The following is a 14,152-nucleotide window of genomic DNA, read 5'->3' on the forward strand; positions in this document are numbered from 1 at the left end:
AGGAAGTCCCTGAGATTCCATTTGAAAGCTACAACATTGATAATTTCATGTCAGTGAACAAATATCCAATGTTGATGATGTGCTGTTTCTTTCTTAGAACGAGTTTCTAAGGGCTAAAAATAAAACAGCTGGAAAAAAAAAATCGTGGATAAGTTAGGTATTGTTTGAGTTAGCACAATTTCAAAGAGGATTTTTCATCTCTTGCTGAATGTGGGCCCTGATCCTCACTGAGCTGGAGGCACCATGGTGCCCTTTGTTGAGATCACTACAGCAGGGAAATATGAAGAGAGGGATCATAAAGTAGGCTGAAGTGTGAGGAGTTTCAGCTTGGTTACGGTGTCAAGAAGGATGCCAAGCAGGACAGAGCAAAGGGGAAATCAGAGAAGGAGGGTTGAGGAATGTATAAGGTCATCAAAGTCAAAGGAAGAAAAGTATATCAAAGAGGACAGAGCATTCAACAGTGTCAAAAGTGCTCTGAGGTTAAATAGATTGTGTGTCTAAATGTACCAGTGTCTCCCGGGTCGCTCAGGGGGTTAAGCATCTACCTTCAGCTCAGGTCGTGATCCCAGGATCCTGGGATTGAGCCCCCCCTTCGGCTCCCTGCTCAGCTGGGAGTCTGCTTCTCCCTCGCTCTCTGCCCCTCCCCCCACTCATGGGTTCTCTCTCTCTCTCTCAAATAAATGATCTTTTTAAAAATTAAAAAAAAAAATAAGTGTACCACTTACATTTAGCAAAGTGGAGCATGGAGATTGAGTGCCCCACCACTGACAGTATTTCACTGTGGTAGAGTCATACAGTACATGTGAGGTGAAGGAAACCAGGAAAATTAAATAAAATCTCTAGATTTTACTTATTGATATATTGATTGTTTACAACTGTCATTTGCTTAAGACATTTATGAATTATGTCTTTTTCTGTTTGAAAATGAGAACAAAAAACTCACAGACGAAACAAAAATGCTAAATAAAACAGGTACAAACATTGATCCCTCCAGGGTTCCTAACCTAAACTGCAAAGAATAGATCCTGTGACATTGTATAAGTTCTTCCAAAATCCTGACTTTGAAAGATAGTTTATTTGGAGGAGTCACTCATCTCTGGCTTTTGTTTTCATCTATCACCATAAAACCATTATTGTATATTAAGGTAAAGGCTTAAAAAGTCAATTGAAAAATCTTAAGATACAGGTACATTTAAGGTATATCATGCCAAATCACATTTTATTATTTCATGAAACAATACTTCCCTTTAATTGATTTTATCAAAATCTCATTTCTCCTTTAGGGTAAATGAGGGAGCACTCTAAATTTTATCCTCTCCCTTAGATAATGAAGCAAAGGTGCTATTTAATATGTTTACTCTTTCAATTTTTATTGAAACTCAAACGCGTTTTTACAGATTTATCCAAAGGCTGCAGAATCATTTCATAAGTTTGGGTTTAAACAATCATTCTTTATAATGTAATTTTTATTTATTGTGTCATTGTAAGAATTTTTATTGTTATTCAGAAGATACCTAGCCACAGACTCAGAATATAGTCATGTGTGATTTTTAAGATAGTTTATTAATGTGCAAGCTCATAATTTTCAAGGAAAATAATACCTGAGGTAGCAAAACTTTATTTTAGAAACTTTTCATAATTCTGAAGTAACATTAAAAACCAACGGCTAGGGGATCCCTGGGTGGCTCAGTGGTTTAGCGCCTGCCTTTGGCTCAGGGCGTGATCCTGGAGTACCCAGGATCGAGTCCCGCATCAGGCTCCCGGCATGGAGCCTGCTTCTCCCTCTGCCTGTGTCTCTGCCTCTCTCTCTCTCTCTATGTCTATCATGAATAAATAAATAAAATCTTAAAAAAAAAAAAACAACGGCTAACGAAATTGTGAAAGCAATACTTTAATATTGAAAAATCTTCTAATTATCAGTTGTTTGTAGAAATGACTTGCATAAACCCAGCCCTAGTTTTACTGCTAATTAACTGTATGATCTCAGGCCACTTGCACAGTCCCTTGTTTCTAATTACAAATCTATAAATAAAGTATCAACTAGAGAAGAACCTTAGAATCACCTGTAAAATTTTGTGGTGCTTATTTATGTTTTATTATAGGATATATATATATATTTCAATATTTTACAGTATGGTCAGACTCCATCTGTTATCTTCTGTTATCAGAAATTGGTGCTCGAAAACCAATGTGCCCCACTTTGAATGGTACAGGTGCACATTGTGAGTCAGGTTATGATTTATCAGGATTTCCTTTTTAAGATCCCTTTTTGATAGGATGAATGGGAGAGAATTTTGGGTGAACCTTCACCATGCAATCAGAATTTCGTTCTGGAGGAGGGATAACCAGAGTTCTCTTTCCCTTCCAGGATCTGACGTTTCTTTCCTAACTTCATCCCATCACTTATGAGACAATAAACCATTGAGTCAGGCTCTGACTCAGACCTGTCCCCTGTGCTTCAGTCCACACATCACATATAAACAGGTGACTTGGATGGGTCCACCACCTGGATTGTTCCTGCTCTTGCATATCATTCCTGATAAATGTTGATTGGGGTGGATTTGATGTGAGGAGAGTGAAGGACTAGGAGCAAAGGTGGAATCGATGAGGAGATGAGTACCAACCTGTTTGTCAGCGGAGCTTCCTGATGGGGCATCCTTTGGTTTGAAAAAATACATTTCAACAAGAAGTGCCATTAACTGGTAGAAACAAAAGCACTACAGGAGCCAAACAATGTAATCTCCCTGACGGGGCCACCTCATTTCTGCCAAACCTAGTACCAATATATGATGGCATAAAAAAAGAATAAAGTTATATTTTTTAATAAAAGTATATCTGCTATGAAAAGTATTTTGGGGAAATACTTTGGAGTCAGTATATGATGTATTTGAATGCAAGCTTTATGACAGTTCAAGTTCTGAAAACTCAAAACCCCTTAGAGCTCCAAGTGCTTTGGAATTGTGGATGGAAAAATAAATAAATGAATGAGTGAATGATATGAGAAAGGAAACATACAAATGTTTCCCCAAATTTGAATTCTTTCATGAAGAAAATAAATGGGTAGCACTCAATAAATTCATTTTAAGTTTTTTAAATAAAACGAATAAAATGGATTTAAAATCCTAACCAAACTCAAAGAGAAGAAAGAGAAATATACTAACCAAGAATAAAATAGTCATTAGAATAAAATCCACCCCAATTGTTAGTTTAATATTTGAATCCAGATTATATAAAATTTCAAAATACTGAAAATCTTGTATAATTTTGAACAAAGGGATAAGCACCATATCTCATTTATTTTGCAATGCCACGACTCTGTCAAATTACCTCTTCCCAGGTGACCCACTTTAAGAACATGTACCTTGTTTCATGTGTATGGGTTGGTAGACTGCGGGTGGGGGAGAGGGGAGTCATTTGAATATATTCATTTGGCTGCTATTTTTTTTTAATTTAATTCTAAAATCCATGTGTGTAATTGTTATCTTCATTCTCTAAAATATATTTGATTTGGGGATTTTTTTTTGGCAAACATTTAGCTTGGTTTTCAAACATTAAAAATGTTATCAAGCAAAATTAGGCATTTGGTACTATTAATGACCATAAGCTGACTTAAAACTATATATATTTTTTTAAATTTAAAACTATATTTAAATATTATTTTCCTAGTGTGGCTATGCCACATCCTCACTTTTACAGAGATTATTCTTTTGTTAGAACGCGTAAGAATTGTTTACCGAGTATCTACCGTGTGCCATCTGCTCCAGAAACATCTATTGAACAAACATGAATGTAAAGCAATTCACTGGAAACGCACCTTATTATCTGTGTTTCCACATTCTTCTGAGTTTTTTTTTTTAAATTACCTTTGACTAAAGGGACCATATGTTCATATTTGCCCTGATATTCTGCAGTAATTGTAAATAAAATCCCCTTTCACTCTTAAAAGTTTCTCAGATTATATGGTTAATTATATGTTGATTCTTATAATAAATAGATATAGAATAAATCTAGAAATCCTTGGTCACTAGCAAATGACTCTCTATGCCTAGGCAAGAGAGAGATGTAAAACCTCAAGGTTTAAACTTTACTAGTATCTATATTTTGAATTGAAATATATCAGGAATTTTTTTAATTTGGAAAAATAAGCAAATATAAGCTATCATAATAGTAAAACACAGCTTTATCCTCTATATTTCATTAGACAAATATAACACTGATATTGGTGAAGAATGCAAATTACCTCCTTATTCTAATAGTATTGAACACATTCTCCTTATTAGGCATGAACAGAAATTCCCTTGAGATCAACAACCAACCATTTTAACATGAAAAATGACTTGATTTATTGACAAAAGTAAGACATTGTATCAGTAAGTATATTATCAGTAAGGTTGCCAGATAAAATACAGTATACAGAAATAAATAGATAAGATATAATATAGAAGTATTATTTCAGGTAAAAATACATGTCTATAGGTATATATCTGTGTGTATATAGGCATAGGTATGCCACATGCTATCTGTATAAAATCTGTTTCTAGGGCAGCCCGGGAGGCTCAGTGGTTTAGTGCTGCCTTCAGCCCAGGGTGTGATCCTGGAGACCCGGGATCGAGTCCCACGTCGGGCTCCCTGCATGGAGCCTGCTTCTCCCTCTGTCTGTGTCTATGTCAATCTCTCTCTCTCTCTCTCTCTCTCTCTGTCTCTCATGAACAAGTAAATAAAAAATCTTTTTAAAAAATCTGTTTCTATATATGTATATTTATGTATGTTATACATATGTATACTTTATATGCACACCTTATATACATGCCATTTGAATGTACTTCTTTGATTACATTATAAAGAATGTTTAAAATAGCAATGCACCTGAGAACTGCTGTCATAAAACCTGGAATATCAGCCGACCAAGAACATTCTGTAGAGCTGAAGTGAAGGATATTGGATCTAATAGCACAAAGTAGAAGTGATGTAATTCTTTCTATTTAGTAATGGCTTAGTATCATCAAATAGAAAGATTTGAAAATACTGAGAAACAGACAAACCAAAGTGCCCAAGATCCATTAACATCATTTCATCTAATGGTTGTGACATTACCGGTAATAATCCACATGCCCAACTCAGTTCCTTGTTCCACATTTTTTAAATAACAAAATGGAATATGATAATGGAGCTAGGTCACCTCTGGTGTGAGAAGTCAGAGATGACAGTCTAAGGTCTTCCATCTGCCATTTGTGTGATCTTAGACTTGGATCTTAGTTATTCATCTAACCTCCTCTGAGCCTAGTTTCCTTGAGAAAACCTGTACGTTGCTGTGAGGATTAAATCAGGAAGTTATGTAATTGGTAGCCTAAAAAATTCCTATAGGTACAAAAAAAAAAAATAACATCTTGTGCAGCGTGATAGTTATATGCAATTATTAATGCCTGCTAATATTATTCTAAATGATAATGGGCGCAAGAGACCAACCCATGCAAAATACTCCTGCTTTGTTTTCCTACAAAGCATCAAAAGTCAAGTGTTTAAGGGAGGGGCTCCTCCTTCCTATTTCACAGAAACTTGAAATGCCCGTCCTCTAGTGTGTCCATCTAGGATCCACACATAGAACAACACACCATTATTCTTCCAGACCAAATTGGCTACTGAGGTCCTATCATTGCTTCCTTTGGTGTGAGGACTGGATGATAGACCTCGGTGAGCCAGGAATCCTGAATGCATGAGCCTGACCAATGAGAATATTCTGTTTTTCTAGAGAAGATCAGTGATTCCCAAGGCCTTGTAGAGGTCACCCTTTTTTCACATTCTTTGAGATTAAAAATAGTAATAATGATAATAATCTTCCACTGTTATCCAGAGGGTGCAGAGCTCAGGGCTTGAGTGAGGATGCGAGGCCCAGTGGAACCTAGTGGCTGATGTCAAGTCTCCAGGAACCTCCTTCCTTGTTTCTAACTCTCCATCCTCTTTCCATTTCCCTTCAGCGATTGTCGTGCTTTTTATCACCCTGAGGCGCAGCAAAAAAGAGCCCCTGATCATTTCTGAAGAGGATGTGCGGGAGAACGTGGTGACCTACGATGACGAGGGGGGTGGTGAGGAGGACACCGAGGCCTTCGACATCACGGCCTTGAGGAATCCGTCTGCAGCTGAGGAGCTCAAGTATAGGAGAGATATCAGACCCGAGGTGAAACTCACCCCCAGACACCAGACACTGTCCACTCTGGAAAGTATAGATGTCCAGGAATTCATTAAGCAGAAACTGGTGGAAGCTGACCTGGACCCCAGCGTCCCCCCTTATGACTCTCTTCAGACTTATGCCTATGAGGGCCAGAGATCTGAGGCCGGGTCCATCAGCTCGCTGGACTCGGCCACCACGCAATCAGACCAGGATTATCACTACCTTGGAGACTGGGGACCCGAATTTAAAAAGTTAGCCGAACTCTATGGAGAAATAGAATCCGAAAGAACAACTTAGGGGGTTAGTTCATGCGACCTTCTAGAATTGGCTTCCTGAGCAACTGGAGCTCTGGAAACCTCAGCAGTGGCAAGGAAGGAGCGTGGACACACAGTGCTTGGAACTGAGCAAGCTGTACACAGCTACTGTGGAAACAAGTGCCCTTTTCATGATGGAAACTGGGTGATTTAATGGGAAGACAGTCAAATTAAAAAAAAAAAAAAGAAAAAGAAAAATACAGAGAAAAAGCTATTGTTCCTTGTGTATATTTTCAGTTGCTCAATAAAGTCTGTGGTACTGTTCAATTAAGAATACCTGAATTAAGCCAAACGATGATACGCGTTTCAATAGTTTGTGATTTCTTTTCCAAAGCAAAGCCAAACCGAAAGATTCGAAATTGCTTACGACTAGGGGCAGTACACTGCGACAGGAAACTTGTGCGGGTGATCGGGACCTCTTTTTTCCACTTCTTGGTGTGGACCCTTAAGACCCACAGTCTGTAATCGTGACAGATCTTATTAGCGTTGTCTTGTGTTCAAATGACATGGGGTATCTCCAGGATACCGGGTCGGGCCATCATGGACTTGTACGTATCATTTTCCTTTGCCCTCCCCACTTCTTTTCTCCATACAAAACTGATGGAGCATGGGGATTTGCTGCTTGCACTATAATGTATGCAATTTCTGTGCACCACGTGTGCACTGCTCTGAAGCACGGAGACTACCATCTCTGTCCTGCCTGCCCTCCTTTATTTTAACAAAAGAAACCTCCCCCCGCTCCAGCCCCAACCCTTTTTTAATGGATAGAATGAATGGTTTAAGTAAGATATACTCAGATAATCAGATATGTCAGGGAAAGATTTAATTAAAAAAAAAAATCACAAACCTTATACTGTATAAAATGTGGGACTACTCAATGATCTGTTCCATTCCATTCCTGGTGGTCCATGGACATCAGCAGTTTTCATCATCCCAAGACCTAAGATGAGTTTTCGGAGGTTTTGCTGGTTGGTTTATACCTCGGTCTAACTTGCTTGTTTATAAAATACGAGTAGTCATCGAAAATATGTACCTCACGTGAGAACAACATCATCTGAGAAGATTAGACTCCAGTTTACGTAAATCTTGTAGACTTTGGATTGTTTTACCTTTAGTCCTTACCCAGGTTCAGGTGGTCCCTATCTCACTGACTGCTTGGCCCTTATCTGTTTGGGATCTGTAGGAAAATGTATAAAACTGAAGCCAAAAACAAAACAAAACAAAAACAAAAAAAAAAGAAAACAGAGATTCACATTTAGTATCCTCGGAAATGTGCCTCAAACTCTCTGAGCTTCAGGGCCCCAAATCACAAAATAGAGATGGTGAGACTTCCCGCCCATCTCATAGGGTTGTGTGAGGATCAAGAAGCATCTGTAAAAATGCTTTGCCAACTGCAAAGTGCTCTGTTATGTAAAGGCTTGCAGACACTATCTAATTTTCTAATTCTGTTAGCTTACAAATAATATAGTTACATACATTTTGAATAAAACATATTATCATGAGAGAATTTCATAAAATCTTCAACAGTGTAGCAACTGCTAACTAAACATAATACACAAGTTTAATTACTTTGATATTTTCCCAAATAAACCAATTTTCTTCAAATTTCTTGGATTTTTTGCCCTAAAATGTTTAGATAACATTTCACTGTTACCGCTATTAGCCCTAAAATAAGTATAATGGTCCTATTCTCCAAAAATTACCATATTTATGCATTTCAGATAGATTGGAATTTTGAAACCCATAAATGAAGAATCATCTCAAGGAGGAACTTTTCCTTTGTTCTTCGAATTTATCATAATCAAGTGTCCTCAAAAATTACATTGCATTTTTCTGTCTGATTCTACCTATTTGCAAAATTTGAAATTTTGCCTTTGTTTGCAACTGCCCTGTGCTATCATGTTTCAGTTTTGAGGTATGGGAAGTAAGGAAGCTTAACTTGAATAATTCTCAATGTGTGTTCTAAGCCTGAGGAATAAAATTTAATTTACGTTTTTTACAACATTTTAGCTTTCCTGATGCTGCTTTATCATTTTTTAAATCATAATGGTGTGCATTGCCGTATAAAGCTGTATCAGAAGAAACACTCAGGGGCCCTGGGGAATAACCCCTGGAGACACATACTCTGATTATACTAATGTTGGACCACATTCACCCTGAAAGAAAGGTACATTAAGCCTTTGGAGAACCAACACGGATTCTGGTGTTACGACTCTCCTATACAAAGAGGAATGGGAAGGTCAGGTTTGAGAACTCCATGACATCAGCCTTTGGATTTAGATTTCCAATAAACTATTCACAGCCTTTATTTTATTTTGCTTTGTTCTGTTTTGTTTGGTTTGTGTTCTTAATATTCACCTGCTAACTTTACAGATGAGGATTTGAGAGCTAAAAATGTATGTGTACATTTAACCATTGACATAAAAGCCAAAGTCCTCTGCATGGTTTTGAGTACCAAAATATTTCCCTGATTATGTGACAAAAGCACCTCAGATTCATCTAATTTTAATGACATATTATGATGATAATGGATTGCTTTTAAACCGCTAATGTTAAATATAATATGGAGGCAAAATGGAGCTTCTGTAGTCCTGAAATATTATGTTTCTGTGTTGATTTATCCTAGAATTTTGTTAATGAAAGCTTTCCAAGTGTTATATTTTATATGAACTCTGAAATGAGGCAATTATATCATTATTATAAATATGGATTAAATCTCTCTTTTTTTAATTCTGCTTCTTTGAGTCAAGAAAAAAATGATATTTAAATGTTCCGAAACAGATTTGAGTCATATTAACACTTAATATCTTGCTTTAAAAACTCCAGTTTGTCAGTGTCAGAAGAAAATTCTCAGACTTTAGTGGGCAAAGAGTTTGCTTATAAACTCTGAGTATTCAGTAGCCACAGATAATTAGCTGTGGGATCATATGTGATTCCATATAGAATAAGCTATGGAAATCACTCATGTCTCAACACATTTTTGTAAGCCTTAGCTGATGTTTATAGATCTAAATAAAATATAACTCTGAAATCAACTTATTTCTAATAAAATAATTTCCTACAGACAGACCCTATACAAAATGGTGGCTACTAATTAGAGGAAATATGAAAAATTATGATAATTTTTTATCCAAGGTTTTTTTTTATGAGAATTTATAAATTCCAAGAATTCTTTGTGCAAACACTGGGAAATTAGTAGATCTTGCAGAAATCATTCAAGATGTATCATCAGAAAATCTTTCTATGACCAATATGTACAAACATAGAGTTGAAGTGGACATTGAAGACAAAATCATCCTTAAAATAAAGCTCTTTAGAAAGTTAACTTATGACTTTCCTATAACCTGGTACAAGAAGAATATTCTGAGGGAAATTGCATTCATATAACCACACGCATACATAGACACACATAGAAACATTTATGTCCTCTTGAAAATATGGAGAATAAAAGAACATTCAAAACAGTGACTTGGATGTCGATATGATCCAAATATGTGGTGTACACAAAATTTTAATACCCAACATGTCAACAATTCACCTGGAAGTTAAAGAACAGTTTTTAGCCTTTATTTTGTATCTAGCCTCAGACTAACCATCAGTACTGTCAATGGTTAGAGCTAATTCACAAATGTGCTTACACAAAACAGAAAATAATCAGCTACAAATATAAAATTTGCAAATGAGGATTTAATAGACACCGTGCAGCTATTAAATACTAACAAGTGCTTTGATTTAGATACGTTGTATATCACAGTATAATCAGAGATGTGGGTAGAAGGAGGGAGGTGTATTGAGTCCACCATTTTTAGCGATGTAGAAGCTTAAATACACAGTCAGTTTAACTTATTCTTACCGATCTGCACGAGAGATTTGATTTGTCGTCCCCATTTTGGTTTAGATGAATATATAAGGAAAACAAACTGAAGTTCAGGTAGACTCATTCATTTCAACATCCATCAAGAAGTGCCAGTAACTGAGTATGGTAATAGGTATCGCGAAATATCCATATAACCAATACTTTTGGGTAAGTCTTCTTCACTTTTTAGTACGGACAGTGCTTGATTAGCTATTCCACAAATTAGAAGTCTAAAGCTGATTATTCTGGAAAGAGGAAAGAGTCCCATATTTCAAACTCAAATTGTACTTAGCTTCAAGGTATGATAACATTCAATTAACTCACTTGGATTTCAATTTGAGAATAGAAGAAATCTCGGAATAGTTCTTGGGAGATATGTGACTCGAATTCAAATGTTCTCTCTCTCTCTCTCTTTATCCTTTAGGATTAAAGGAAAATTAAATATTATCTTAAGGAAACAAACCATTTCAACTTTTCTTTTGTACCTCATCTGCAGAAGGTAAATCTTTTTGCAATATAAAATTAGAAATCTCATAAACCCTACAGCCAAAGAGTAGCTCCCAACCATTTGAAAGTAAACCTAGCGTAGAGCCCACTTTCTTTTTCAAAGATTCCAAATACATCATTTTAAAGTGAAAATATGAATGGGAACAGTCTTACACATGTCAAGAGGTATATTCTTAACTTCATTAGTGCCGATGAAAGATGCAATTCTGTTGTTGTTTTTAAATAAGGAAGAGATTAGAGGAAAACAGTACACTCTTGGCAGCATTGCTACAGAAAAAGAAAGGCTCTTAGGCAAGTAGGAATGATCACATTTATGCATTTTGCTGAGTCTACAGAAATGAAGGATCTTTGCCTTTCAACATGTGAAGACATCAAACCTAATTTAGTAATGATTCGTTTTTAACGTCTTAGACAAAAGTGGATAAAATAGGCATTTGAGGACTCTCAAAATTATATCTTGTGAGGAATGTATGTGTCATTTATAGATTAAAGTGGGTTCCCAAATGGCTTAATCTTACTGCCCAGAAATATTAGCTTCAGAAGTAAGAAAATGGACCATAATAGTTAGTGTCACCCGAATAATTTCATCAAGGCAATTTTTCATATGTCAAAGGCATCAAATTCTTCCTTGAAATCATCAACTCTTTTCAACGCACTTTTTCAGATCCTTAGTTTCAAACAGAAATTCACTCTAACATGTGTTAATTGAGTAAGCTCTTCTCATCGTGCACTTATGCATAAGATACTCTTCCAGGCACCGAAAGGAACATAAAAAAGAAGATAACTTGATGGTAGATGTTATCATCACTGAAATTAGGGTCTCACTTCAGAGGTAAGGCTTACATATAAAAAGCTATAGATGATATAATACGAAGCAAAAAGTGGCAAGTGTTCCAAAACAGGTTTGGATACAATATTAGGAAAGGTGATGGAATCCTAAACCGTGTCAATGCTGTGTCACTACCGTACAACGCTGGAGATGCTCTCCAGGACAGGCAAACAACACAGAGGAGGGGGAAGTAGGAGCAGAGGGGACAGTGTAGACATGTCCAAAGGTAGATTATTCTGTATGGAATAGAGGATTCATGAAGGGGAATAACGATGATGCAAGATGGTAAAAAAAAAAAAAAATGGATTTGGGTTTAGGGTGATTGAATGAAACTTGTTCTCTAACCGATGTCATTGAGTTTATTTTTCCCCAAAACAGAAGAGTGATGGTGGCCAGACTTCCCTTTTAGGTATCTGAGTCTTTTATTAGTGTCGATCATTTAGTGAAGATATCGTAAAGAAAAGATTCTAGAGTTATGCATACAGAAGAAATATTAGACTACTTTAATCATTTCCAAAGGATAATTACTTATTTTAGGGTTATATTTTGAGAAAAAAAGTCATAGATGATGTACATTTCATATTTGATGTTGGAGTCATTTTCGATTTATTCATCATCATAATAAATTAAAATGAGAGCAAGAAATATACTTTTGAGAATAATATTTATTCATATGAATTTATTCTTAACTGCATAAAATGTGTTTATCTTCTATAATCTTTGTTTTAGGTATAAAAATATTTTGAAGTAGAAAAAATATCCAAATACCAAAGACTGAACTGAGGCCTTACTAAGACTATGTCAGTTATTTTTAATAATTATTTTTAATACTTTACTTAACACAAAAGATGTCACAAATTCTAATATTTAATTATATAAAAATTTACCTTTAGATTTATTTTCAAAAAGTGGCTACCATACAACATAAGATTCAATAATTTGTTAATATCACAAGGAGACTTAGCCTGAAATCCCTACTTTTATATCATCTATTTCTCACTTTTTCTTCTTTCACACTTACTTGCCTTTTTTAAAAATTCCTTGAATAGCTATGTTTGAGCAATTTCTATATTTCATGTATTTTTCAGAACAAATTCAAGAAAATGTTTTTCAGAAATAGAAAGTAGTTATCATGTTATTTTCAGGGTTTTGATTTTCAACGCATTTTCTCCCCCTCTGTCACTAATCATGCTCTTCCTCACCAAAAAGTAATAAAAGAAAATTGCATTCAGAAAAATACTCTGTGAAAGTCACTTTTTGAGCTTGAGATTTCCTTCCATGATGTGATTTGGCTTTGTAGTTCTTAAAACACTGTGCATTTCTAAACTCTTGGAATTTATCTATCTTCATTCTTTCAAAGACGGGCAGGGGGGTTCATTTTTGTTCATGCGAAATCTATTTCAAATATATTTCAAAAACTTTGAACATATGTTCTAAAACATTTAAAGTATAATTTAAATTAAAATAGTGTTTTATTCTTTGCAAAGCATTTTCAATATCATGCTTTAAACACGTAAATTATAATTATCAAATTCTCAAAAAAAACCATAATTCGATTGATACTCTTTCCTCCATTTAAAAGAAAATATAGATAATTGGTTTCCCAGGAGAACTAACATTGAGTAAACCATCCAAATTTCATCACCTATATTTTCTGTTTCCAGTTGCTCACATTTCACACTGATCACACAATCATATGATATTTAGTGTATCAATAAAATATCACATTAAAAATTACTTTAAAAAAATTACTTTTAATTGTATCTAATAGATTAAGCTGAGGTATAGTGCTTAGCCTTTTCTAAATTTATACTTCACTAAATTCTCCTCAGAATAGGACTTTTGAGGCATGCAAATGTATACCTCCTTCCCCAGCTTCCTGCCAACCCTTGTCACTTTCTTTCATCAGGCTAGTCCTAAATTAGTCACCCGTCTCACTTGTCTTCAACTGTCTCAGTTTTGGTTCGAAAAAAAAACAATGATACAGGAAAGTGAAATTCTTTACCTGGACAAACTGTCTTGAAAAAAACTCATCACCAACTCAACATTCTTGATTCTTACTCAGTGTCTTGAGTTAAAACTTGAAACTGGACAATATGAGAGGGAGAAGAAACCATTAGGTCTAAGAATCTAGGATTCAGAACACATAGAAATTTTGACCTCAAGTTCTTGCATAAGTTTAAATGTCGAGCATTGTTTACATTCTCCTACAATTTAGATTAGAAATAATAATATCATTATATTTATCTTGCAAAACTGTTAGGGATACCAGATAAGATTTTTGTGTATAAAACACAGAAACAAGGAGCACTCAGTCAGTTGAGTGTCCAACTGACTTCTGCTGAGGTTGGAATCTCATGGGTCACGGGACCAGCTGGAGGTGGGCTCCATGCTCAGGTGGGAATCAGCTTGAGATTTTCTCCCTCTCCATCTGTCCTTCCCCCATGTAATCTCAAAGAGAGAGAGAGAGAGAGAGA

General features: G+C 35.6%; 1 protein-coding gene across 8 annotated transcripts in view; it reads left to right on the forward strand.

The window, feature by feature from the left end:
• The window catches only part of CDH18 (cadherin 18), a 953,252-nt gene extending 944,039 nt beyond the window's left edge, over window positions 1–9,213 (forward strand). For 6 of the 8 annotated variants that reach the window (XM_049109418.1, XM_049109414.1, XM_025436325.3 and 3 more), the window contains one exon: window positions 5,976–9,213. In XM_049109418.1, the coding sequence (XP_048965375.1) occupies window positions 5,976–6,466 (491 nt within the window). In that variant the 3' untranslated portion in view covers window positions 6,467–9,213. The remainder of the gene's footprint in view (window positions 1–5,975) is intronic. The other 2 variants (XM_049109419.1, XM_049109420.1) reach the window with 1 other exon arrangement.
• The last annotated feature ends 4,939 nt before the right edge of the window (window positions 9,214–14,152 follow it).

Source organism: Canis lupus, chromosome 4, assembly GCF_003254725.2.
Source record: "Canis lupus dingo isolate Sandy chromosome 4, ASM325472v2, whole genome shotgun sequence".
Taxonomy (NCBI): Eukaryota; Metazoa; Chordata; class Mammalia; order Carnivora; family Canidae; genus Canis; species Canis lupus.